Source organism: Pristiophorus japonicus, chromosome 11 (assembly GCF_044704955.1).
Source record: "Pristiophorus japonicus isolate sPriJap1 chromosome 11, sPriJap1.hap1, whole genome shotgun sequence".
Lineage (NCBI taxonomy): Eukaryota > Metazoa > Chordata > Chondrichthyes > Pristiophoridae > Pristiophorus > Pristiophorus japonicus.
The window spans coordinates 143,527,574-143,553,090 of NC_091987.1; the positions used below are offsets into that span (position 1 = coordinate 143,527,574).

The 25,517-nt window shown below is 47.2% G+C and overlaps 1 protein-coding gene across 1 annotated transcript in view; it reads right to left on the reverse strand.

The window, feature by feature from the left end:
- Positions 1-1,103: 1,103 nt before the first annotated feature.
- Positions 1,104-25,517, reverse strand: part of LOC139275862 (NXPE family member 3-like) — a 62,323-nt gene continuing 37,909 nt past the window's right edge. The window contains exon 6 of the mRNA XM_070893068.1: positions 1,104-1,820. Coding sequence (XP_070749169.1) covers positions 1,258-1,820 — 563 coding nt within the window. The 3' untranslated portion in view covers positions 1,104-1,257. The remainder of the gene's footprint in view (positions 1,821-25,517) is intronic.

The window sequence follows — 25,517 nt, forward strand, 5'->3', positions numbered from 1 at the left end:
CCTCTTCTCTCTGAAAGTATCTTGTCCCCTTTGTTTCCTCTGCTTCCTGTGATGTTGCAGCCCAAAGGGGACTACAACTTGAGTCCCCAGGGTAGTGAGCATGTGGTGTTCTCAGAGGCTTTCCTTCAACATCCAAAGTCTTGCAAGCATCCAGCAGTGCTCCCTGCACTTCCCCCACATGTTAACAACTTTTTTAATGCATTGCACCAAGCCACTACTCTAATAAAATGTAAAAAAAAACATCCCAAACGCTGAAATCGAAATTTACCTGAAAGATGTGTGTGTTTCCCTTTAAGAAGCACTGACAGCGTCTCTGTACAACTGCTGCATGCACGTTCTGCCATGTGTGGACAGGAGAGGGCGGTATGGAGTACGGCAATGCCCAAAATCACAAAAATGTGTCAATTCAGGCATTGCACGCCGATTGATGTCACGATCTGCATATCTACATGGGAGAGGCGAGCGCTGGCTCTCTATAATGGCGGCTGACGAGTTCCGTGTCGGAACCGGGAGGAAGTGAGGCGGCCGCCATTTTTTCAACAAAACCATCCTTAACGGCTGGTGCTGCAACACTGGATTTGGCGGCCAGTATTTGTCTCAGCAATGCAAACTTGAGTTTATATATTGCCTTTAATGTGATAAAATATCCCAAAGCACTTCCCAGGAGCATTATTAAAGAAAGTTTGACTCTGAGCCATATACAGAGCAATTAGGACAGGTGACCAACAGCTTGGTCAAAGTGGTAGGTTTTAAGGAGTGCCTTAAGGAGCAGAGAGAGGTAGTGGCGGAGAGTTTTATGGAGGGAACTGTAGAGCACAGGCAGCTGAATGCACGACAGCCAATGGTGGAGTGATGAAAACAGGGATTTACAAAAAGCTGGACATGGAGGATCACAAAGATCCCGGAGGGATGTAGGGCCATAGAAGTTTGCAGAGATAGGGAGGGGTGAGGCCATGGAGGGATTTGACAACAATGATGAGAATTTTAAAGTAGAGGCATTGCTGGACCGAGAGCCGATGTAGATCAGAGAGCATGGGTTGATCGGTATGAGCACGGGACTTGGTGCGAGTCAGGAGAGTTTTGCACGAGCTCAAGTTTACAGAGGGTGTAAGACAGGATTCCGGCCAGGAAATGCATTACAATGGTCGAGCTTAGAGCTGACAAAAGATTGTCAGCAGCAGATGAGATGAGGTAAGTGCGGAGACGGGCGATGTTACGGAGGTGGAAGTGGACAGTCTTTGTGATGAAGCCGGTAGCTCACCACCAGAACCACTTTTCAGAAGGGCACACATATGAAAGAAACACATCTATTTGATTCTTTATAATGACTCTCTGGGGGTGCAGCTCATGTGGCAGGTAATGTGCTATCGTCATTTCCCATGCATCCACAAATGCCACGTTGATGCCTGTGAACATCTTTCTCAGCACTAAATCATGCTGATAGGCATACCAGTCACTGTTGTAGAGACTGACATCTTCTGGAAGGGCCTGTACATTGGCAGTCTTCATTACAACCATTGTATCCGGACTCCTCCCGAGCAACTGTAGAATCGACCTCCGGATATTCTGTAACCTTCGGATATACACTTCCACTGGAAAAGTGCTGAAATGGGACCATAAGGTAATGGCTATAACTGTGTTTTTTCCTCCTTTAATTTCATCCAGTTCATTTGAAATGTAGTGCAGATCCTGGCTTGAAAGGGCGTTGAATCGGATTGGTGGGCCATGAGGACGGAATTCCAACAAGATGCTGTTTTCCGAGTCCACAGCAAGGTGAGGGCCAATATTTTTCAGATTGCCAAGATCAAACGTTTTGAGACCTAAAACAGAAAATATAACCTAATTTAACATGTTTACCCACAATATTGCTGGTGTAAGCAGGTATGGAACTGGGAGGGGGACATCATGTCACACAGCACCAACATGGAGCCCCAGATTTAACACCAGCCAATGTAACAGATGAGCAAACAAGACATCAATCTTACAGTGGGATTTTGTAATAAGCACAGGCTGACAAACTGGCAAATACGAGTATACCAGCTATATATTCATTTTCTTCCACTTATTTTGTAAATGAGTTAATCTCCTTTGTTCCCCTTAAATCGAGCACCATCCTTCAATTGAGGGGCAGGCAGACTGGTGACCTGTTCCCAGGACTCTGCCAATGCTGGTGTGTCAGACCTCAAAGCAAGGTGAGGGTTAACTGTGTCAGATTTTCTCTTCCTCCCTCTGAGAAATACTTCTATCCAACTGGGCGACCAGAGATTAGAAGCTCACTCTGTGGGAACACAGAGAGGAATACACACTGGTGAACGTTACTGTTAACTGGGCAATGCTCAATAAGAATCGATTCTGAGTCAACTTAGTAAATTCATAATTTACTGATGTCACATCAGAATTTTCTATCTATACCTGCCGATTTCCATGGATAAGAAATGGTGTTTTTCTTTCTGCAACTGTCACTTTGGGCTGAAGCTTAACTCCCAAACAATGGGTGGGTTGGGGTCGTGTCAGAGGTTAAAATGCAAAATATCTGGAACAGGAACCAAACCCGCCTCGAACCCGCCCACTTCTGTTTTTGATGGAGGCGGGACAATGGGCAGACACCCAATCTGCTCACGGGAAATGGGTTGGTCATTTAAATATTATAATGAGGCTGACTGCCTTACTTTTAACATTGATTCTATTTTTAACCACAGGAAACTCGGGAGCGAAAAGCAGGCGAGAAGGGTGGAATTCATGAGGTAAGTGTCTTTAAAGCACTGCTGTGGGACAGGAGGAGGAGGAGAGCTTCCTCCAGACCCAACCAGCTGTCCAGCAAACCTCCCCTCCCTCACCACAATCTGTCTGCTCCCTGTCCCCCACCATCGGATCCCCGACCATCATCGGAGCCCCCCCACCCCACAATCGGGACCCCCCCAGACTACTATCGTGTCATGTTTGTAACTACAATGTAACACCACTGTATTACTGTATACACGCAACTTAGATGCACACCTTGACCACAGGGTTGAACTTTGGGAGACACTCCTTACCTGATCACTCAGGTATATAAAGGGAGGTCCCACGCAGGGTCATCACTTCTGGAGTCCTGTAATAAAGAGCTAAGGTCACAGAGTGGCCTTGTCTCTGGAATGTGCCTCTTTTGGTTTCATGCTGTAGAGTAAGGACTTTACATTGGCGACGAGAAAAGGAAATTCACGACCCACGAGAATGGCCACCGGTAGCATAGAGGAACGGTACTGTGTTGGGGAAGACCGGGACGATTTTGTAGAGAGGCTTCAGCAAAGCTTCGTAACTAAAGACTGGCTAGGGGCTGCAGCGGCCGACAAGCGACAGGCTCATCTCCTGACCAGCTGCGGGCCAAAGACTTATGCACTTATGAAGGAATTACTGGCACCCGAAAAGCCGTCGGACAAAATCTTTGAAGAACTCAGCAAATTAATCGGGGAGTGCGTTGGAGAGGCGGGAGATCACTGAGGCAACCCTATAAAAGGCCCAACGCAGCGGCAGTTTGGAGAGGCGGAAGATCGCTGAGGCAGGACTATAAAAGGCACAATGTGGCGAAATTTCGGGGAGTGCGTTGGAGAGGTGGGAGATCACTGAGGCAGGACTATAAAAGGCCCGACGCTGCGGCAGTTTGGGGAGTGCGTTGGAGAGGCGGGAGATCACTGAGGCAGGACTATAAAAGGCCCGACGCTGCGGCAGTTTGGGGAGTGCGTTGGAGAGGCGGGAGATCACTGAGGCAGGACTATAAAAGGCCCAACGCTGCGGCAGTTTGGGGAGTGTGTTGGAGAGGCGGGAGATCACTGAGGCAGGACTATAAAAGGCCCAACGCTGCGGCAGTTTGGGGAGTGCGTTGGAGAGGCGGGAGATCGCTGAGGCAGGACTATAAAAGGCCCAACATGGCGGCAGTTTGGGGAGTGCGTTGGAGAGGCGTACTTGTGCAGCTGCAGCAGTGAGGCAAAAAAGAAGTAGAAAGAAATCGAAAGGTGACGTCACAGCCAAGGGGGTAAGTAATTGGCTGGTGATTGGTGAGTAGCTTTTCTTTTTCTTTTCTATAGCAGTAAGTAACCTTTAGCATTGTTGTTGCCAAATTAAATTAATCTAGGGGTTGAGTCATGGCAGGAGAGCTCAGACATGTTTTATGCTCCTCTTGTACCATGTGGGAAATCAGGGACGCCTCGGGTGTCCATGACGACTATATGTGTGGGAAGTGTATCCGCCTCCAGCTCCTGACAAACCGCATTGCGGAACTGGAGTTGCGGGTCGATTCACTCTGGAGCATGCACGATGATGAGAATGATGTGAATAGCACATTGAGTGAGTTGGTCTTACCGCAGGTAAAGGGTCCACAGCCAGATAGGGAATGGAAGACCAACAGGAAGAGCAGTGCAAGGAAGGTAGAGCAGGAGTCCCCTGCAGTCATCCCCCTACAAAACAGATACACCGCTTTGGGTACTGTTGCGGGGGATGACTCATCAGGGGAGAGCAGCAGCAGCCAGGTTCATGGCACCATGGCTGGCTCTGCTGCACAGGAGGGCAGGAAAAAGAGTGGGAGAACAATAGTGATAGGGGATTCGATTGTAAGGGGAATAGATAGGCATTTCTGCGGCCGCAACCGAGATTCCAGGATGGTATGTTGCCTCCCTGGTGCAAGGGTCAAGGATGTCTCGGAGCGGGTGCAGGACATTCTGAAAAGGGAGGATGAACAACCAATTGTCGTGGTACACATAGGTACCAACGATATAGGTAAAAAATGGGATGAGGTCCAGGAGATGAATTTAAGGAGCTAGGAGTTAAATTAAAAAGTAGGACCTCAAAAGCAGTAATCTCAGGATTGCTACCAGTGCCACGTGCTAGTCAAAGTAGGAATTGCAGGATAGCTCAGATGAATACGTGGCTTGAGCAGTGATGCAGAAGGGAGGGATTCAAATTCCTGGGATATTGGAACCGGTTCTGGGGGAGGTGGGACCAGTACAAACCGGATGGTCTGCACCTGGGCAGGGCAGGAACCAATGTCCTCGGGGGTGTGTTTGCTAGTGCTGTTTGGGAGGAGTTAAACTAATATGGCAGGGGAATGGGAACCGATGCAGGGAGACAGAGGGGAATAAAATGGAGACAGAAGCAAAAAATAGAAAGGAGAAGAGTAAAAGTGGAGGGCAGAGAAACCCAAGGCAAAAAATAAAAAGGGCCACTTCACAGCAGAATTCAAAAGGGTCAAAGTGTGTTAAAAAGACAAGCCTGAAGGCTCTGTGCCTCAATGCGAGGAGTATTCGGAATAAGGTGGAAGAATTAACTGCGCAGATAGCAGTTAACGGGTATGAGTTGATTGGCATCACGGAGACATGGCTCCAGGGTGACTAAGGCTGGGAACTCAACATCCAGGGGTATTCAGCATTTAGGAAGGATAGACAGAGAGGAAAAGGAGGTGGGGTGGCGTTGCTGGTTAAAGAGGAAATTAATGCAATTGTAAGGAAGGAAATTAGCTTGGATGATGTGGAATCGGTATGGGTGGAGCTACGGAATACCAAAGGACAGAAAACGCTAGTGGGAGTTGTGCACAGGCCACCAACCAGTAATAGTGAGGTGGGGGACAGCATCAAATAAGAAATAAGGGATGTGTGCAATAAAGGTACAGCAGTAATCATGGGCGACTTTAATCTACATGTTGATTGGGCTAACCTAACTGGTAGCAATGTGGTAGAGGAGGATTTCCTTGAGTGTATTTGGGATGAACAAACGAGGAACCAACCAGACAGCTGGTCATCCTAGACTGGGTGATGTGTAATGAGAAAGGACTAATTAGCAATCTTGTTGTGCGAGACCCCTTGGGGAAGAGTGACCATAATATTGTAGAATTCTTTATTAAGATGGAGAGTGACAAAGTTAATTCAGAAACTGGGGTCCTGAACTTAAGGAGAGGTAACTTTGATGGTATGAGGCGTGAATTAGCTAGATTAGACTGGCAAATGATACTTAAAGGGTTGACAGTGGATAGGCAATGGCAAACTTTTAAAGATCATATGGACGAACTTCATCAAATTTACATCCCTGTCTGGAGTAAAAATAAAACGGGGAAGGTGGCTCAACCGTGGCTAACAAAGGAAATTAAGGATAGTGTTAAATCAAGGAAGAGACATACAAATTAGCCAGAAAAAGTAGCAAGCCGGAGGACTGGGAGAAATTTAGAATACAGCAGAGGAGAACAAAGAGGTTAATTAAGAGGGGTAAAATAGAGTACGAGAGGAAGCTTGCCGGAAACATAAAAAATGACTGTAAAAGCTTCTATATATATGTGAAGAGAAAAAGATTAGTGAAGACAAATGGAGGTCTCTTGCAGTCGGATTTGGGTGAATTTATAATGGGGAACAAAGAAATGGCAGACCAATTGAACAAGTACTTTGGTTCTATCTTCATCAAGGAAGACACAAATAACCTTCCGGATGTACTAGGGGTCCGAAGGTCTCGTGAGTAGGAGGAACTGAAGGATATCCTTATTAGGCGGGAAATTGTGTTAGAGAAATTGATGGGATTGAAGGCCGATAAATCCCCAGGGCCTGATAGTCTACATCTCAGAGTACTTAAGGAAGTGGCCCTAGAAATAGTGGATGCATTGGTAATAATTTTCCAACAGTCTATCGACTCTGGATCAGTTCCTATGGACTGGAGGGTTGCTAATGTAACACCACTTTTTAAAAAAGGAGAGAGAGAGAAAACGGGTAATTATAGATCAGTTAGCCTGACATCAGTAGTGGGGAAAATGTTGGAATCAATCATTAAGGATGAAATAGCAGCACATTTGGAAAGCAGTGATAGGATTGGTCCAAGTCAGCATGGATTTATGAAGGGGAAATCATGCTTGACAAATCTTCTGGAATTTTTTGAGGATGTAACTAGTAGAGTGGACAGGGGAGAACCAGTGGATGTGGTGTATTTGGACTTTCAAAAGGCTTTTGACAAGGTCCCACACAAGAGATTGGTGTGCAAAATCAAAGCACATGGTATTAGGGGTAATGTACTGTCGTGGTTAAAGAACTGGTTGGCAGGCAAGAATCAGAGAGTCGGGATAAATGGGTCCTTTTCAGAATGGCAGGCAGTGACCAGTGGAGTGCCGCAGGGCTCGGTGCTCGGACCCCAGCTCTTTACAATATATATTAATGATTTGGATGATGGAATTGAGTGTAATATTTCCAAGTTTGCAGATGACACTAAGCTGGGTGGTGGTGTGAACTGTGAGGAGGATGTTAAGAGGCTGCAGGATGATTTGGACAGGTTAGGTCAGTGGGCAAATACATGGCAGATGCAGTATAATGTGGATAAATGTGAGGTTATCCACTTTGGGGGCAAAAACACGAAGGCAGAATATTATCTGAATAATATTAGGAAAAGGGGAGGTACAGCAAGACCCGGATGTCATGATTCATTAGTCATTGAAGATTAACATGCAGGTACAGCAGGCGGTGAAGAAGGCAAATGGTATGTTGGCCTTCATAGCAAGCGGATTTGAGTATAGGAGTAGGGAAGTCTTACTGCAGTTGTACAGGGCCTTGGTGAGGCCCCACCTGGAATATCGTTTTCAGTTTTGGTCTCCGAATCTGAGGAAGGACGTTCTTGCTATTGAGGGAGTGCAGCGAAGGTTCACCAGACTGATTCCTGGGAAGACAGGACTGACATATGAGGAGAGACTGGATCGACTGGGCCTGTATTCACTGGAGTTTAGAAAGATGAGAGGGGATCTCATAGAAACATATAACATTTTGACGGGACTGGACAGGTTAGATGCAGGAAGAATGTTCCTGATGTTGGGGAAGTCAGAACCAGGGGACATAGTCTTAGGATAAGGGGTAAGCCATTTAGGACTGAGATGAGGAGGAACTTCTTCACTCAGAGAGTTGTTAACCTCTGGAATTCCCTACCGCAGAGAGTTGTTGATGCCAGTTCATTGGATATATTCAAGAGGGAGTTAGATATGGCCCTTTCGGCTAAAGGGATCAAGGGGTATGGAGAGAAAGCAGGAACGGGGTACTGAAGGAATGATCAGACATGATCTTATTGAATGGTGGTGCAGGCTCGAAGGGCCAGATGGCCTACTCCTGCACCTATTTTCTATGTTTCTATGTTTCTATGAGCACCTCAAGCCGGCGAGCTGCATACACATGGCTCGACACAGATTCTACACCCAACAACGCCCTGAAGGACAGAGCATACCGGACTTTGTAGCGGACGTCCAGTGTTTGGCCAGGTTCTGTAAGTTCACAGACGCCTGCAGGGGGTGATGCTAAGGAACTTTTTCATCGAGGGTATCGGTCATGCGGGAATTTTTCTCAAGTTAATTGAGACCAAGGACTTGACCTTGGAAGCGACAGCGTTGTTAGCTCAAACTTTCTTGGCGGGGGAGGAAGAGACGAAAATGATTTACGCCCGCAATTCTGCCTCTAACGCGGTGATGGATCAGGGAGTCAACATCATAAATGCTACTCAGAGCCCTGCAGGCAGGCAGGGGCAGTCCGACATTTACCAGGCAGCAATAGATCCCAGAGCAGGATCTCAACAGAGACAATGGTAGGCTGAACGGACGTTCACGCCATCACAGTGGACAATGCGGCCTGGGATGGGGCCATTGACACCCACTAATAGGGTACTTAAGAGCAGTTAAAGGGACAGTCAGGGCAGAATTCCTGGCAATAGTTCCTTTGTCCCCAACAATGGAAATTTTAACTCGTGCTGGAGTGTGGGGGAAAACATTCAGCCAGATCTTGCAGATTCCAACATTTTGTCTTCTGAAACTGCAATCTCAGTGGTCATTTAGCTCGAATGTATAGAAAACCTGCAACCAGACTGATATATGAGACAGATGGACCAGAAGAGGGTTCTGTGAGGCAGGATGACTTTTGGGGCAAATTGATGGACGCCAAGGTTCAGCGGGTCCATGCGGCAAATATTCACAGTTCATACACCAAAACGCCACCAATGATGATGAGGGTTTTGTTGAATGGCATCCCAGTATGCATGGAGCTGGACACTGGGGCCAGTCATTCACTCATGGGCGTTCAGCAATTCGAGAAGCTATGGCCACTCAAAGCCAGCAGACCCAAATTAGAACGTATTGAGACACAATTAAGGACTTACACCAAGGAAATCATTCCAGTGCTCGGCAGTGCAATGATGGCTGTCACACACAATGGGTTAGTGAACCGGCTGCCACTCTGGATTGTCCCGGGCAATGGTCCTGTTCTGTTGGGGAGGTGCTGGTTAGCCGAGATGAACTGGAAATGGGGGGATGTTCATGCAATATCCTTGGTGGAGCGAAGTTCGTGCTCACAAGTCCTACTACAATTCGAGTCACTATTTCAACCAGGCATCGGGACTTTCAAAGGCACTAAAGTAGTGATACACATCACCCCGGACGCCAGGCCAGTGCACCACAAAGCCAGAGCGGTGCTGTATGTGATGCGGGAAAAAATCGAGAGCGAATTGGACCGGCTGTTGCGAGAGGGCATCATCTTGCCTGTTGAATTCAGCGACTGGGCGAGCCCCATCATTCCCATTTTAAAAGCGGATGGCTCTGTCAGGATCTGTGGCGACTACAAGGCCACCACCAATCGGCTGTCCCGACAAGACCAATACCCGCTCTCAAGAGCGGAGGACCTCTTCGCTACGCAGGCAGGCGGCAAGCTGTTCACCAAGTTGGACCTCACTTCAGCCTATATGACCCAGGAACTGGCTGACAAATCCAAACTACGGTCCACCATCACCATGTACAAGGGACTGTTTGCGTATAACAGGTGCCCGTTTGGCATTCGATCAGTGGCCGCGATTTTTCAACGCAACATGGAAAGCCTGCTTAAATCCATTCCTGGAACGATCGTATTCCAGGACGACATCCTCATCACGGGTTGAGATACCGTGGAACACCTCCACAACCTGGAGGAGACGCTACGCCGACTGGACCGGGTAGGCCTGCAACTCAAGAAGTCTAAATGTGTGTTTTTAGCCCCTGAGGTTGAGTTTCTGGGCAGGAGGATTGCTGCAGATGGGATTCGGCCCACCGAATCCAAAACAGAGGCAATTCGACGAGCACCCAGGTCCTGCAACACATCGGAGCTACGTTCATTCCTGGGACTGTTGAACTATTTCGGGAACTTTCTACCGAACTTGAGCACGTTGTTGGAGCCGCTACACGTTCTCCTGTGTAAGGGTTGCGATTGGTTTTGGGGGGATTATCAGGAACAGGCTTTTGATTGGGCGCAAAACCTACTTTGTTCAAACAAATTGTTGACCCTATAAGACCCCTGTAAACGTTTAGTTCTGACTTGTGATGCATCTTCCTATGGGGTTGGGTGCGTGTTGCAGCAGGGTCAGGCTTATGCCTCCAGGTCGCTCTCTCAAGCAGAATGGGGATATGGCATGGTCGAGAAGGAAGCGCTTGCATGTGTCTATGGTGTAAAAAAAAATGCATCAGTACCTCTTCGGTCAGAAGTTTGAATTAGAGACAGACCACAAGCCACTCACATCCCTGTTGTCAGACAGCAAGGCTGTCAATGCCAACGCATCAGCTCGCATACAACGGTGGGCCCGCACGGTAGCTGCTTATGATTACTCCATCCAGCACCGGCCCGGCACTGAAAACTGCGCTGACGCACTCAGCAGGCTCCCACTGGCCACCACTGAGGGGGCAGCTGAGCAAAGCGCTGAGATGGTCATGGCTGTCGATGCCTTTGACAGTGCAAGCTCCCCCATCACAGCCCACCAGATCAAAACCTGGACAAACAGAGATCCCCTCTTATCCTTGATTAAGAAATGTGTCCTGACTGGGGATTGGGCACCCGCACACGGAGCATGCCCTGAGGAGGTCAGACCATTCCACAGATGGATGGATGAGCTCTCCATCCAAGCTGACTGCCTACTAAGGACAGGAAGGCATTCATCAGGGAACTCCACAGCGAGCACCCAGGCATTGTGATGATGAAGGCCATTGCCCGGTCACACGTTTGGTGGCCTGGAATTGATTCAGACCTGGAACACTGTGTTCGCAGGTGCAACCTGTGCCCAGCTGGGCATTGCCCCCAGGGAGGCCCCGCTCAGCCTGTGGCCCTGGCCCACCAAGCCATGGTCACGCATTCACGTTGTCTACGCGGGCCCGTTCATGGGGAAGATGTTCCTCATTGTAGTAGATGCATACTCGAAATGGATCGAGTGCTTCATCCTGAATTCATGCACATCATCCACCACCGTGGAAAGCCTACATTCAATCTTTGCAACCCATGGCTTGCCAGACATCCTGGTTAGTGACAATGGCCCGTGTTTCACGAGCTATGAATTCCGGGAGTTTATATCGGGCAATGACATCAGCCACGTCAGGACTGCACCGTTCAAGCCGGCCTCCAATGGGCAGTCCAAATCATTAAGCAAGGTATGCTCAGGATTCAAGGACCCTCCCTTCAATGCCGCCTATTGCGCCTCCTGCTGGCCTAAAGATCCCGCCCGCACTCGCTCACAGGGGGTCCCGCCCGTAGAGCTACTCATGAAACGGACACTCAAAACTCGGTTGTCCCTCATCCACCCAGTCCTGACCGACATAGTTGAGGGCAAACGCAAGTCACAAAACGAATACCATGTCCGTAATTCAAGGGGGAGATGTATAGAAATAAATGATCCTGTATTCGTCCTCAATCACGCCATGGGACCCAAATGGCTTGAGGGTACTGTAATTGACAAAGAGGGGAATAGGATCATCGTGGTAAAACTTAACAATGGCCAGATATGCCGTAAGCATCTGGACCAAGTAAAAAAAAGGTTCAGCATGGACACGGAGGAAGCTGAAGAAGACCATGAGATGAGCTCACACTACTGCCAGCGAACGTGCAACAAGAGCGATCGGAAGAATGCACAGTCCCTGAGGTCAGCCCGGACAGGCCGGAATCACCACAGGTGACAGACACTACGTCAGTGTCCAACAACCAGAGCCCCAACTGCAGCGCTCCACGAGGGAGCGTAGACCACCTGAAAGACTGAACCTATGATCCCAGTAAGACTTTGCGGGGGGGAAGGTGATGTCATGTTTATAATTACAATGTAACACCACTGTATTACTGTATACACTCAACCTCGATGCACACCTTAACCACAGGGGTGAACTTGTGGGAGACACTCCTTACCTGATCACACAGGTATATAAAGGGAGGTCCCACGCAGGGTCATCACTTCTGGAGTTCTGTAATAAAGAGTTAAGGTCACAGAGTGGCCTTGTCCTTGTCCCTGGAATGTGCCTTGTGTTTCATGCTGTCGAGTAAGGACTATACATATCGATCTCCCCACCCAGCATGACCAGAGTTGAAATGTTAACTCTGTTTCTCTCTCTACAGATGCTGCCTGACCTGCTGAGTATTTCAGCACTTTCTGTTTTTAATTCAATGTTGCCCCTAATTGTTTTTTCGGTGCGCAGTCACAGACATCCAGACAGCTGTGTAGCCGCACAGCTTAGCGAGCACAGTGGTGATGGGTGGATGGGACTTGCTGCGTGTTACAATATGTGCATCAAGTTCATCGATGGAAGGTGGGAGGCTGGGGAGGAGAACATTGGAATAGGTGTGTCCGGCAAATAACACATAAATGTCATGTTATGCATGTTGTAGGACCAACACAGAATACGTTCTATCTTCCCGTCTGGATCAAGGTCTAGCTCTCACACCCCGCCCACTTTCACACCTGCATCATGTTTTCCCCCCTCCCCACTGTTCTCATTGTGCTCCCACCCCAAAAGTTCATAGCCTTCTCTCCCAGAGTGCCTCACCTCCTCACCCCCAGCTCCTGATCTTCACCCTCTCTGAGCTCCTCCCTCTCCTAGCGCTTCTCTCCCCCTCCAGTCTCCTCTCCCCCTCCCTCTCTGAGCTCCTCCTTCTCCTCCCCGCTCTTCCAATCTCCACTCTCTCCCCCTCTGATCTCCACTCTCTCTCTCTCTCCGATTTTCTCTCTCTCCCCCCATCCGATCTCTCTCTCTCCCCTCTGGTCTTCACTGGCTCCCCCTCGGATCTCCTCTTCTCCCCCTCCAATCTCCTCTTTCTCTCCCCATCCGATCTCCTCTCCTCCCCCTCCAATCTCCTCTTTCTCTCTCCCTCCAATCCCCTCTACCCCCTTCTGATTCCTCGCTCTCTCCCCTTCCAATTCGCTCTCCACACCCTCTGATATCCTCTTTCTCTCCCCCTCTAATTTCCTCTTGCTCTCTTCCTCTGATCTCCTCTCACTCTCCCCCTCCGAGCTCCTCTCTCTCCCCCTCTAGAGGCATTTAAGTAGAATTTCCAGTGTTTTAGTGCTGATTGCAAGTTAGTGTATCGAAAAAGCTGTCCAGGTTTAAGCACCCGACTGGTAAATTCGGCAACTGATTTGCGGCATTGCAAAAACTTACCGCTCCACCCTCCATTTTCACTGAGATCATGACATCAATCATCGTGCAATGCTGCGCTCGAGCCCCGGATGAAAAATTTGGCCCTTACGTCTTATTTAACGCCTGCCCCTGGAAACGTCTGAAAAAATCGGTGTTCGCAGCGTGCAGCACGCGGTATTGGCAGTGTATTTAAAGTGAGGGTGGGGGATTAGACATCGTAGTTGACATTGACTGCAACGGTTGAGCACAGCACGCTGCGTGAAGCTCTGACTTGCAAAAGGCACTTTTATGTGTGATTACAGTTTCCATACAAGGTCAGTGAGAGATTTGAATGGGGCCATTGCCAGTTCGCCAGCGTATTATGCTGCTTGCTATTGGCAGGCTCTTCAAGCTAGAAGGAAGGCTCTTGGGCCCACGGGGTGACAGGGACCATCGCTCAGACCTCCAGCTCTCTGAGGGCACTGCATGAGAAGGCTGCACTTCCAAAAGAAAGTGCTGACAGAGATATGCGATCTCCTACAGGCAGACCTACAGCCTACCAGTGCCAACAGGACTGAGCTGCCCGTGGCTCCGGCTCCCTCCAGGGAGCAGCAGGGGACATATGCAGCTACTCTCAACATACTGCACATTGCTGCATTCGGCAGGTTACAAGGGCTCTGTACGCCCACAGAATGAACTTCATAAAGTTCCCTATGAGCAGGGACAGCTAGAATGAGAGGGCTTTAGGGTTGGCAGAATAGCAGGCTTCCCGAGGGTTCAAGGAGACATTGACTGCACACAAGTCGTCTTGTGAGCACCATTCAGAAACCGAAAGGGATGCCACTCCCTAAACGTGCAGCTGGTGTGCAACCATACGCAGCGCATCCTGGCAGTGAATGCCCACTATCCAGGGAGTGCACATGATGCTTTCATGTGCCTCACAAATGTTTCAGCACCAAAGGCATGGGCAGAGCTGGCTGATCGGGGACAAAGGGTATGGCCTAGCCACCTGGCTCATGACCCCCCTCCACAACCCCACCACAGAAGCCGAGCAGTGCTATAGTGCGAGCCATGCAGCTACCCACAACATCATTGAACAGACAATTGGGGTGCTGAAGCAGCGCTTCTGATGCCTGGACCATTTTGGAGGCAGCCGTCAATACTTCCCTCAACAGGTCTCTGAATTCATTGTGTTGTGCTGCATGTTACACAATGTGGCCATCATGAGGGGCCAGGCATTGCCAGTGGGGATTGCAGGCCCACCTCAGGAGGAGGAGGGCGACAAAGAGGAGCCTGGCGAGGCACCGATTGCAGAGCCACACCATCCACGGGGCAGGCAGCGTGGAGATGCTGCCAGAGCAGGAGCCGCACGTCGCCCGGTCATAACGGACAGGTTTGGTTGGATTGGGAAGCTAGGGATGCAGCTGAGACTCGCGACTCTGTGCCACCATAAAGGCTCTTCTACACTGAATTTTAGAATGAAACACACGACTCCAATAGCAAAGGGACAAATTATTATTTTTATGAAAACTAGTAATAAGCAATGCCCCCCAACAGCATCTAATGATACAATCAACCAACAAAACCAAACCAAAACAATAAACAGCATTCTGCAGCAAGTCAGTGAACAACAAGTTAATTTATAAAAAACAACAGGTGACTCATTATATACCAATGCATCTGCACAAGGTTGTGCCACCCCTTAATGGGTCTTGCCTTGACACTTCGCCCCACTTCCCTTCATCCCCTCCCACACCTTCTGCTCCTCCTCAATGAGGTCTCAGTGCCTACATAAGGCTGCTTGAGGGCTGCTGTGTTAGGGGGCAGACAGTGCAGACGGCATATGATGACGCCCTGGACCAACTCTTGGCCCAGACAGCCCAGCTGCAGACTGCTGCACCTCATCATCGGTGGAAGCAGTCACCGGTAGCTGGGGTGTGTACCGTGTATGGTGCATGGTTGGAGAGTCAGTGGTGGGAGCCGGAATACTGTCATCCTGAGGAAGGGCAGCACCTTCCATTTCCTGGGAGCCACTGAGATTCCGACTGGGCTGGGCTCAACATCCGGAGCACGATGTGACTTCACAACTTGCTGGTCTGCTTCAGCACCGTCCCTTCCCCATTGGACAGTGGGGAACACAGAGAGAATGGCACCAGTCATCGACCGCATCACATCAGCAAGCTGCAGCATAGTGCCTGCGATTCGATCGATACAACGATAGTGATCGAGGGCACGTGCCACACACTCTGGAACTCCATTGTTGCTGCTGGAGGCCGTGTGACTGGGCAATGATGGCCTCACTGGACTCCTGAGTTGCACCGACAATGCGAGATGCTGCCTCCATAACAGTCACAGAAAGCTAGTCGATGCTCTGTGAGATCTGACCCAATGCAGCCAAGAGCTCACGGTGCATGCCTGTGTTTTCCCTGGACATTTCCAACAAGTCCGGTTCCATGTCTGCTTGTTGTTGAACAGACCTACTTTGCCAACTCACCCACCGGAGAGCTGGCCTCCGAGATTCCCCTCTCGCTGCGCGTTGCTGTAGACGACTGGGGTCAGGAGCCTCCGCTGACTCAAACCCTGGAAATTGGCCTCGGCCCCAGATGTGGTCTCTTGCAAGGGGCCAACTGGTGGGCTCTGCGGCTCAGGCATTTGAGTGTCTTCACAAGCCTCTTCATCACCCCATGGCCAGAGGTAGATGCCTCATGGGAAGGCTGGCGTGATTGTGGCTGATCTTCTGCAAGCTCAAAAAAATAGATGTGTGGTTAGCAGCAGGGGAGAGGGCAGAGTGATAGGAGAAAAGTGGCATTGCACATGTACGCCACATCATAATACAGCTCAATGAAGTCACATCAGTCGCGCATCCATTTACATGTCCTCACAACCAGAAGGGGGCCCAGCGTCTTACCTGGCAACTGCCCGAGCTGATGGTCCAATGAATGCAGACACCCGTTCCTCGACATCTGTCAAGTCTAGGATTTGAGGCAGACCCCCGCCTGTGTGCACCCATGTTGTGTGAGTGCTTTGACTGCAAAGAGAAAAATAGGAAGGATTTAGAAAGGGCACATCTCCTGTTGTGTCACATATGCCTACCATACTTCAACAGGTGAGACTGTATGGATCTTCTAATGACTTCACTTCAATCTGTGTGGATGTTGCATGAGCTTTGTGAGCGATTGTTCGGAGGTGAGAGGGATGTAACATAAGGGCTTCAGGTGATCTTTATGGAACCTATATCAGCAGTGGGAGTATATTGTGTGGAAGGTTCTCAATGATTAGGGAACTAGAGTATATGTGCATCCTTCTTTAAGAGGCAATGGCTGGAGAAGTCAGCTTTCAGCTTTCTGATGCATTGTGAAACCCACCCTACAGGCTGCAAGACTTTGAGAATATCACATACATGAAAGACTTCACATAGCGTCTGACATTCATGTTGGAAGGATAGCCATAAATAAATGTCACTGGTACTCACCCTGACGACTCTGGCAAGGTTGTTGAAATTTTTGCGACATTGTGTCCCAGTTCTGGGAACTGTACCTGCTGCAGACCCCTCCTGGGCAGTTTCTCTCCAAATTCGTTTAAATATAGCTGGCAGCGGTCTCGCTCCCCCAGCCAGATAGAGTGATGACCACCTTCTTTCCATTGCGTGGACTAAGGCCTCAGCAGCCTCATTTGAAATTCACCTGGCACGCTACCTGCCATCCTGCTGCTCCAGCTCTGCAGAAGTGGCAGAAGTGGGGTGGATCATATGAGCATGCGCGCAGGAAGCTGCCACGCCCTGAAATAGTGTTTGCACCCGGGATAAAAACAACAACAGTGCATGCGCAAAATGCCACCTCTTTTACCACCGCGATTTTTGGCTCAGGTGCACAAAATCCGTTGTGTAACACCTGATTTAACGCCCACAATCATGGATCCTAATTTTTTGTCGAATTTTCCAGCTGAGGGCACAAACTATTTTCAGGCAGTATCTTTACTGCCCCGCCGCGATTAGTGCCCCAAAATCAGGAAAGGCGAAAATCCAGTTCAAGGATTTCAACCAGTAAATGGCGGGGAGGGCTCAGGTGGAAAATGTAATAAAATAATAGTTAAAAAAAAACGAAAGGGAAGAGAGGAGAATAACAGTCAGTAACTGTGCTTGGTAAAGGGAAATCTAAAAAATGTAAATGATTAAGCCAGGACTGAGAAGTAAGAAACACGTGAGTAACATAGAAACATAGAAATTAGGTGCAGGAGCAGGCCATTCGGCCCTTCGAGCCTGCACTGCCATTCAATAAGATCATGGCTGATCATTCAATCTCAGTAGCCCTTTCCTGCTTTCTCTCCAGACCCCTTGGTCCCTTTGGCCGTAAGGGCTATATCTAACTCCCTTTTGAATATATCGAACGAACTGGCCTCAACCACTTTCTGCGGTAGAGAATTCCACAGGTTAACCACTCTCTGAGTGAAGAAGTTTCTTCTCATCTCGGTCCTAAATGGCTTACCCCTTATTGTTAGACTGTGACCCCTGGTTCTGGAATGCCCCAACGATGGAAACATTCTTCCTGCCTCTAACCTGTCCAATCCTGTCAGAATGTTATATGTTTCTATGAGATCGCCTCTCATTGTTCTAAACTCCAATGGATACAAGCCCAGTTGATCCAGTCTCTCCTCATATGTCAGTCCTGCCATCCCAGAAATGAATCTGATGAACCTTCGCTGTAATCCCTCAACAGCAAGAACGTCCTTCCTCAGATTAGGGGCCAAAACTGAACACAATATTCCAGATGAGGCCTCACTAAGGCCCTGTACAACTGCAGTAAGACCTCCCTGCTCCAATACTCAAATCCTCAAGCTATGAAGACCAACATGCCATTTGCCTTCTTCACCGCCTGTTGTACCTGCATGCCAAACTTCAATGACTGATGTACCATGATATCCACGTCTCATTGCACTTCCCCTTTTCCTAATCTGCCGCCATTCAGATAATATTCTGTCTTCCTGTTTTTGCCACCAAAGTGGATAACCTCACATTTATTCACATTATACTGCATCTGCCATGTATTTGCCCACTCACCTAACCTGTCCAAGTCACCCTGCAGTCTCTTAGCATCCTCCTCACAGCTCACACCGCCACCCAGCTTAGTGTCATCTACAAACTTAGAGATATTACATTCAATTCCTTCATCTAAATCATTGATGTATATTGTAAATAGCTCGGGTCCCAGCACTGAAACCTGCAGCACCCCACTGGTCACTGCCTGCCATTCTGAAAAGGACCCGTTTATTCCGACTCTCTGCTTCCTGTCTTCCAACCAGTTCTTTATCCACGTCAATACATTACCCCCAATACCATGTGCTTTAATTTTGCACACTAATCTCTTGTGTGGGACCTTGTCAAAAGCCTTTTGAAAGTCTAAATACACCACATCCACTGGTTAACTTGTGGAATTCTCTACTGCAGAAAGTTGTTGAGGCCAGTTCATTAGATATATTCAAAAGAGAGTTAGATATAGCCCTTACGGCCAAAGGGATCAAGTGGTATGGAGAGAAAGCAGGGAAGGGGTACTGGAGTTGAATGATCAGCCATGATCTTATTGAATGGTGGTGCAGGCTCGAAGAGCTGAATGGCCTACTCCTGCACCTATTTTCTATGTTTCTATGTTCTTGTCAGGAAATTGTGTTCGGGAAATTGATGTGATTGAAGGCCGATAAAGCCTCAGTTCCTGATAGGCTGCATCCCTAGAAATAGTGGATGCTTTGATGATCTTTTTCCAACAGTCTATTGACTCTGGATCAATTCCTATGGACTGGAGGGTAGCTAATGTAACACCACTTTTTTAAAAAGGAGAGAGAGAGAAAACAGGGAATTATAGAATGGTTAGCCTGATATCGGTGGTGGGGAAATTGTTGGAATCAATCATTAAAGATGAAATAGCAGCGCATTTGGAAAGCGGTGACAGGATCTGTCCAAGTCAGCATGGATTTATGAAAAGGAAATCATGCTTGACAAATCTTTGAATTTTTTGAGGATGTAACTAGTAGAGTGGACAAGAGAGAAACATAGAAACATAGAAACATAGATCATTCCCTTTCCTGCTTTCCATACCACTTAACTCCATCTTGAATATATCCAATGTACTGGCATCAACAACTCTCTGCGGCAGGGAATTCCACAGGTTAACAACTCTCTGAGTGAAGAAGTTTCTCCTCATCTCAGTCCTAAATGGTCTACCCCTTATCCTAAGACTATGTTCCCTTGTTCTGGACTTCCCCAACATCGGGAACATTCTTCCCGCATCTAACCTGTCCAGTCCCGTCAGAATCTTATACGTTTCTATGAGATCCCCTCTCATCCTTCTAAACTCCAGTGAATAAAGGCCCAGTTGATCCAGTCTCTCCTCATATGTCAGACCAGCCATCCCTGGAATCAGTCTGGTGAACCTTCGCTGCACTCCCTCAACAGCAAGAACATCCTTCCTCCGATTAGGAGACCAAAACCGAACACAATATTCCAGGTGAGGCCTCACTAAGGCCCTGTACAACTGCAGTAAGACCTCCCTGCTCCTATACTCAAATCCCCTAGCTATTGTGGAAATGTATTTTTATCTAAGCTGATACCATACGGTATTTGTGTGCCTTTTGATTAAAATGGAGTCCTGGCCCTTCCAGAACTTTCTGCATTTTTGCAGCCAGCTTATTATGAACAGCTAAACCTGCTGTTAGATGGCTGATGGTTATCAGACAGCTAGGAGACAAGTCATGCTGAGACAAGTAACCCCCCATGGTGCTCTCCTATTGTCTACACTACAGGAGTTCCATGTCACCCCACCCTTATCTTCTAGCCATTATCTCTTTCCGAGACCTCATCCATTTGAAGCAAACAGGTAAACTGACCAGGAAATTGGATAATCCTGATACAATACAAGACAGGTGATAGCCCATTACCTATGACTCATGGAGTAATGGCCGTTTGGCTTTCTGATAACCCTGACAAAAGGAAATATCTTGACACCATTAACTCTTTATCTGTATTCACTGACTGTGAGACAGAGCAATACACAGGGAGAGGCCAGAACTTGGGTTTTACTGTATAAATATCTTGTGAAGCTGTACCATTGCGGAGGTTTCATTTTGCCCTTGACTGAGTGAAACCTACCCTTGCGAGCAAGTAAATTAAAAGGGAAACTTCCATCGGAGCTGTAAGTGTCGGAGTCATTCTTTTCTGAGGTCGAGATTTCGACAGTTATTGGAGGTTCCACCGAGATGCATACTCTCTGTTCTGTGAGTAAAACGGATACAGGCATAGTGCCTCTCCAGTGAAAGGCTTCGGTGGCCAAACAAGGTGAGCCTTTGCTCACAAGAGGTTTCTTCACTGTTGAATCGCAGATGTAATCTGTTGTCCACAGCTGAGGTACTGCATCTACAAGACTCGGCATTTAAAAGTTAAAGGTATTTTTTTTATAACCATTTCTTTCTCAGCTCGCCAGCAGAAGAGAACAGGTTCTGGAAAAAATCTCGAGACAGCCCGGGGAAGGTTTCAGTAGGTAAGGAAGCGCTAGTCGATCGAAAAGGGTTCCAGGTTCTTATATGATAAGATTTTTATTGTTTTTAATTCGGAAGGGGTTCTTATGTGATAAGACTATTAAAAGAAAAGAAAAAAAAAAGAAAGCGCTAATAATCGATCGAAGGTTCTTATGTGATAAGATTTTTATTGTTTTTAATTCGGAAGGGGTTCTTTTGTGATAAGACTATTAAAAAAAAAGGAGCGCAATCGATCAAAGAGTTTGGGTACGGAACCTTAAGTTTTATCAGCTGTTATTAGGATAAGTTAAGGACTCGGTCTGTAGTGGCGTACAACGCAGACTGAGAATTTGTTTAGAGGTTATGATTTGTGTACTCACGGGAATATTGTTTGTTGTCCTTGTATTACTGTTGTGTGCAATACCTTTGTGAGTCATTGCCATTAGAGAAACGGGAAGAGTCACTAGGGAAAATTGTGATTCGGAAAAAAAAACACAAGGATTGATTAAGAAAAGAAACAGTAACTGATTGATCAACTACGATTGGTTCGTGCCAACATATCTCACACACCCAGACTGAGCCCGAATTAAGAGCCTTTTCAGGCCACGTAACGGCCAGGAGAAGTGGGCGTAGAGAACTCGGTTGGCCGAAAGGATTGTGAGATCAGAAACTGGGAAAATCTTAATCATCCAGAATGGGTGCCGGAGCAAGTTAAAACACCACAAAAGGCACACCAGCCTATGTCATGCTCCAGAATTGTGGTCAATCTTCAATTGACCAAAGAAACAAAAACCAGTAAAGTGGACTAAGGGTGAAAACAGGCCATTTCCACCCGATGGTTCATTTAATTTAGAGAGAACAACTTGTCTAGAGGAATGTCTTATAAACAGAGATCCAGGTAAAAAAAAAAAAGGAAAGTAATAGAAAAGGCCTGGGTTCCGATTCTTCAAGCCCATGTAAAATTAACAGAGGAAGTAAATCAAATGTAAAAAAAAAGAGAACCTGATAGTGACTTATGGATTCAAAAAAAAATGAAGCTAGCAAAAGAAAAAGCTTTATTGAATGGAGAGAGACTTGTGAATGTCTTGTCTTTCAATGAGAGTGCGTGAATGTCTTGTCTTTGAATGAGAGTGCTTCTGTCTTTTTTCCTTGTGTCTGGAAACCTGTTTGGAAAAGTTGTGGAACTGCCTGTTTGTTTTAGCTCCACCCACTTTTTCAAACAAAGTGAAGTTTTTTAACCCTTCATAGTGTTATCCTGTATGTGGGAAGTTTAAGACATTTTAAGTTAGAAGCGCAGGTGTGGATTTATTCGGATGAGAGGTTACGGAGCTAGGAAATGCACAAAGGATGGGTTTGTTGAGACATGGTCCCGGTGGTTAAAAGTTGTAATGCTTTTTTTTTAAAAAGCCTTTGTGGGTCTCTCGAGGTGCAGGCTGGGGGAGTACACTCTCATTGTCCTTGGTGTAAAATCTTGGTACAAAAGCTTCTAACTCAGTAGGAGGATTTTTTTTGGATAAAGAGTGGCAGTACAATAATTGAATTGGGATTTTGAGATATTTCAGGTGATCTCCTTGATCAACATTTTGAATGTATTGGAAAAATCTTGGGTTTGGAGGCCTTTTAATAAGATTAGAAAACAAGTACTTTACATTCTGTGATCTGTGAATCACTATAAGCATAAATGAGAAGTCCGTGTAACACACAGATTTGTCCAGTTCAGAAGCCCACACAAATGGAGGTTTGTCCATGACCTACGAGCTGTGAATGAATCTACTATATTCTCACAATGCTTAAAGGATGTGGAATGAAGTATCCCGGAATGCTTTCCAGAACCTTAAGCAGTCCCTCACTTCAGCACCAGCCTTGGGATTACCAGATTACACTAAGCTATTCAACTCATTTGTGCATCACAAGTCGGGTTTTGCACAATCTGTTTTGACTCAGTTACATGGGGACAGGCAGCGACCGGTAGCGTATTTCAGTACCCAACTAGACCCAGTGGCACGCGGACTACCAGGATGTCTTCCTTCATTGGCAGCAGCTTATTATGCTATGCAACAGGCTCAGACAATAACTCTAAATCATCAGACCATTTTATATATCCCACACTCTGTCGAGATTTTACTTACTAAATGTGCCACCCAACACCTAACCTCCGCAAGAACCACCAAATACGAGGTCGAACTGTTATCAAATCCGAACCTTGTCATCAAAAGATGTACTACCTTAAATCCAGCCACTCTACTCCCCACGGAAGACGACGGCGAACCCCATTCATGTGAAATGGTAACCGAATTAGTGACTAAACCACGTATCAATCTAACAGATGTACCAATGTGTAACCCTGATTTAGTGTACTATGTTGACGGATCAGCCCTACGAAATGATAGGGGCCAACCTAGAGCAGCTTATGCAATTGTAACTCAGTTTAATGTTGTCGAAACAGCCTCACTTCCAGACTCCTTTTCAGCCCAACAAGCCGAATTGTTTGCGTTAACTCGAGCCTGTATTCTGGCTGAAGGACACACAGTTAATATCTACACTGACTCCAGGTATGCTTTTGGGGTATCACATGACTATGGACAAATTTGGAAGATTCGCGGGTACCTGACTTCTTCAGGAACCCCTATCAAAAATGCAGAACAAGTGGAAAATCTCCTGCGAGCCATTCAATGCCCCTTAAAACTTGCCATTATCAAATGCCAAGCACATACAGGCCAGTCGAATGAGGTGGCACTTGGGAATGCCAGAGCTGATAATGCAGCTAAGTCAGCAGCTCTGTCGAAAGGGGGGATGCAGGTGTCATTGTTCCCACTAAGGAAAAATAATTGCTCAGACCCGCCACCCACTATTAATGACGTGCTGGCCTTTCAGACACAGGCCGGTACGGAGGAGGAGACAGACCCACTACCCACTATTAATGACGTGCTGGCCTTTCAGACACAGGCCAGTACGGAGGAGGTGGTGACCTGGACGAAGGATCAATGTTATAAAAATCCAGAAGGAATATGGGTTCACCATGACGGCCGCGTGGTGGCCCCTAGATCCTTACTTCCATGGATTGCCCGATGTGTTCATACATTCACACATGCAGGCAAAGGGGGATTGGCAGATTATATTTTGGCAACTTGGTATGCACCAGGTATTTCGGCAATTGCAAAACAAATCTGTGAAAATTGTGTTACCTGTCAGACAATGAATCCGGGTAAGACGGAAAAAGTAGAATCTGCCTCCCACCCAAATCCAATCGGGCCTTTTGTACATTTACAAATGGATTTTATTGAATTACCTATGTGTATGGGATTCAAGTATGTATTAGTTATTGTAGATGTGTTCTCTAGATGGATTGAAGCCTTTCCATGTAAAAAGGCCGATGCCACTACTGTTGCTAGATGTTTGTTAAAAGAAATTGTACCGCGCTTCGGAATCCCTGCTAAGCTTTCCAGTGATAACGGGTCACATTTCACGGGAACTGTCATAAGAGAAATGTGTAAAGCTTTACAGATTAATCAACGTTTTCATTGCAGTTATCATCCACAATCAGCTGGACTTGTTGAAAGATATAATGGAATGCTTAAAAATAAGCTGGCAAAACTATGCAATGACACTGGACTGAAATGGACAGAACTGCTGCCCTTAGCTTTGATGGTAATGCGATCTGCAACCAACAGAACAACAGGCTTGTCACCACATGAGATAGTTATGGGACGTCCCCAACGACTACCTTTTACAGCACCATTTACTGCAAAACAGATGGACATCCACAAAATGGAGGAAAATATGTTGAATTATTGTATTGCACTAACCAAATGTATTTCCAGCTTTCATTCACAGGTAAAGGAAGCCCAAGTCAAGCCAGCGGAAGGGAAGTGTCATAACCTGGAGCCAGGGGAATTCGTTTACATCAAGATTTTTAAAAGGAAAAGCAGTCTACAGCCAAGATTCGAAGGACCATACCAGGTCCTGCTGGCGACCAATACTGCAATCAAGGTAAAGGAAAGACCAACATGGATCCACGCATCCCATTGCAAACGGGCACCCGACCAGGAGGAAGGGACGAAGGAATCAGAGGAACAGAAAAAGGAAGACTGAATAAAGAACTGTATGGACTATGGGGACTGATGGTGTTGGGCTTGACAGGGTTTTACTTCACATTATTGATTACACCAGGGGTACAGACCCACCACCGAAGGGAATTGCACGTAAACGTATTTATGGCTCTGAGTCATAGGTATGCTCAAGAAAGAAACTTGTCGAGTTGCTGGATATGTTCCCATGTACCTGTCCACTCCAGGGGGGGTATTCCCCTGAGATCTGTCCCCTTTAACGAATCAGAAATGGTAGAATGGTTGACAGTGCAAAACAGGACAAAACTAACTAAGGGGCCAGAAACGAAGGAGCAAACAGAATGGAGGTCGGCAGGGTATAAACTTACAGCCTTCCAGGGATGGTACCAGCCCAATTATGATAATAACCATCAGCCTCCCTTCCTAAGCATTACTCCCAGAATAAGAAATCCTGAAGGTATAATATGCCTAGTGAGTAATGAAACTAAAGAAATGGAAATGGAGAGACTGTACAAGATCAGAATGGATTGAGTTGTCCTTGTGAAGGACAAAATGGGGGAATGTGGAAATGTATTTTTATC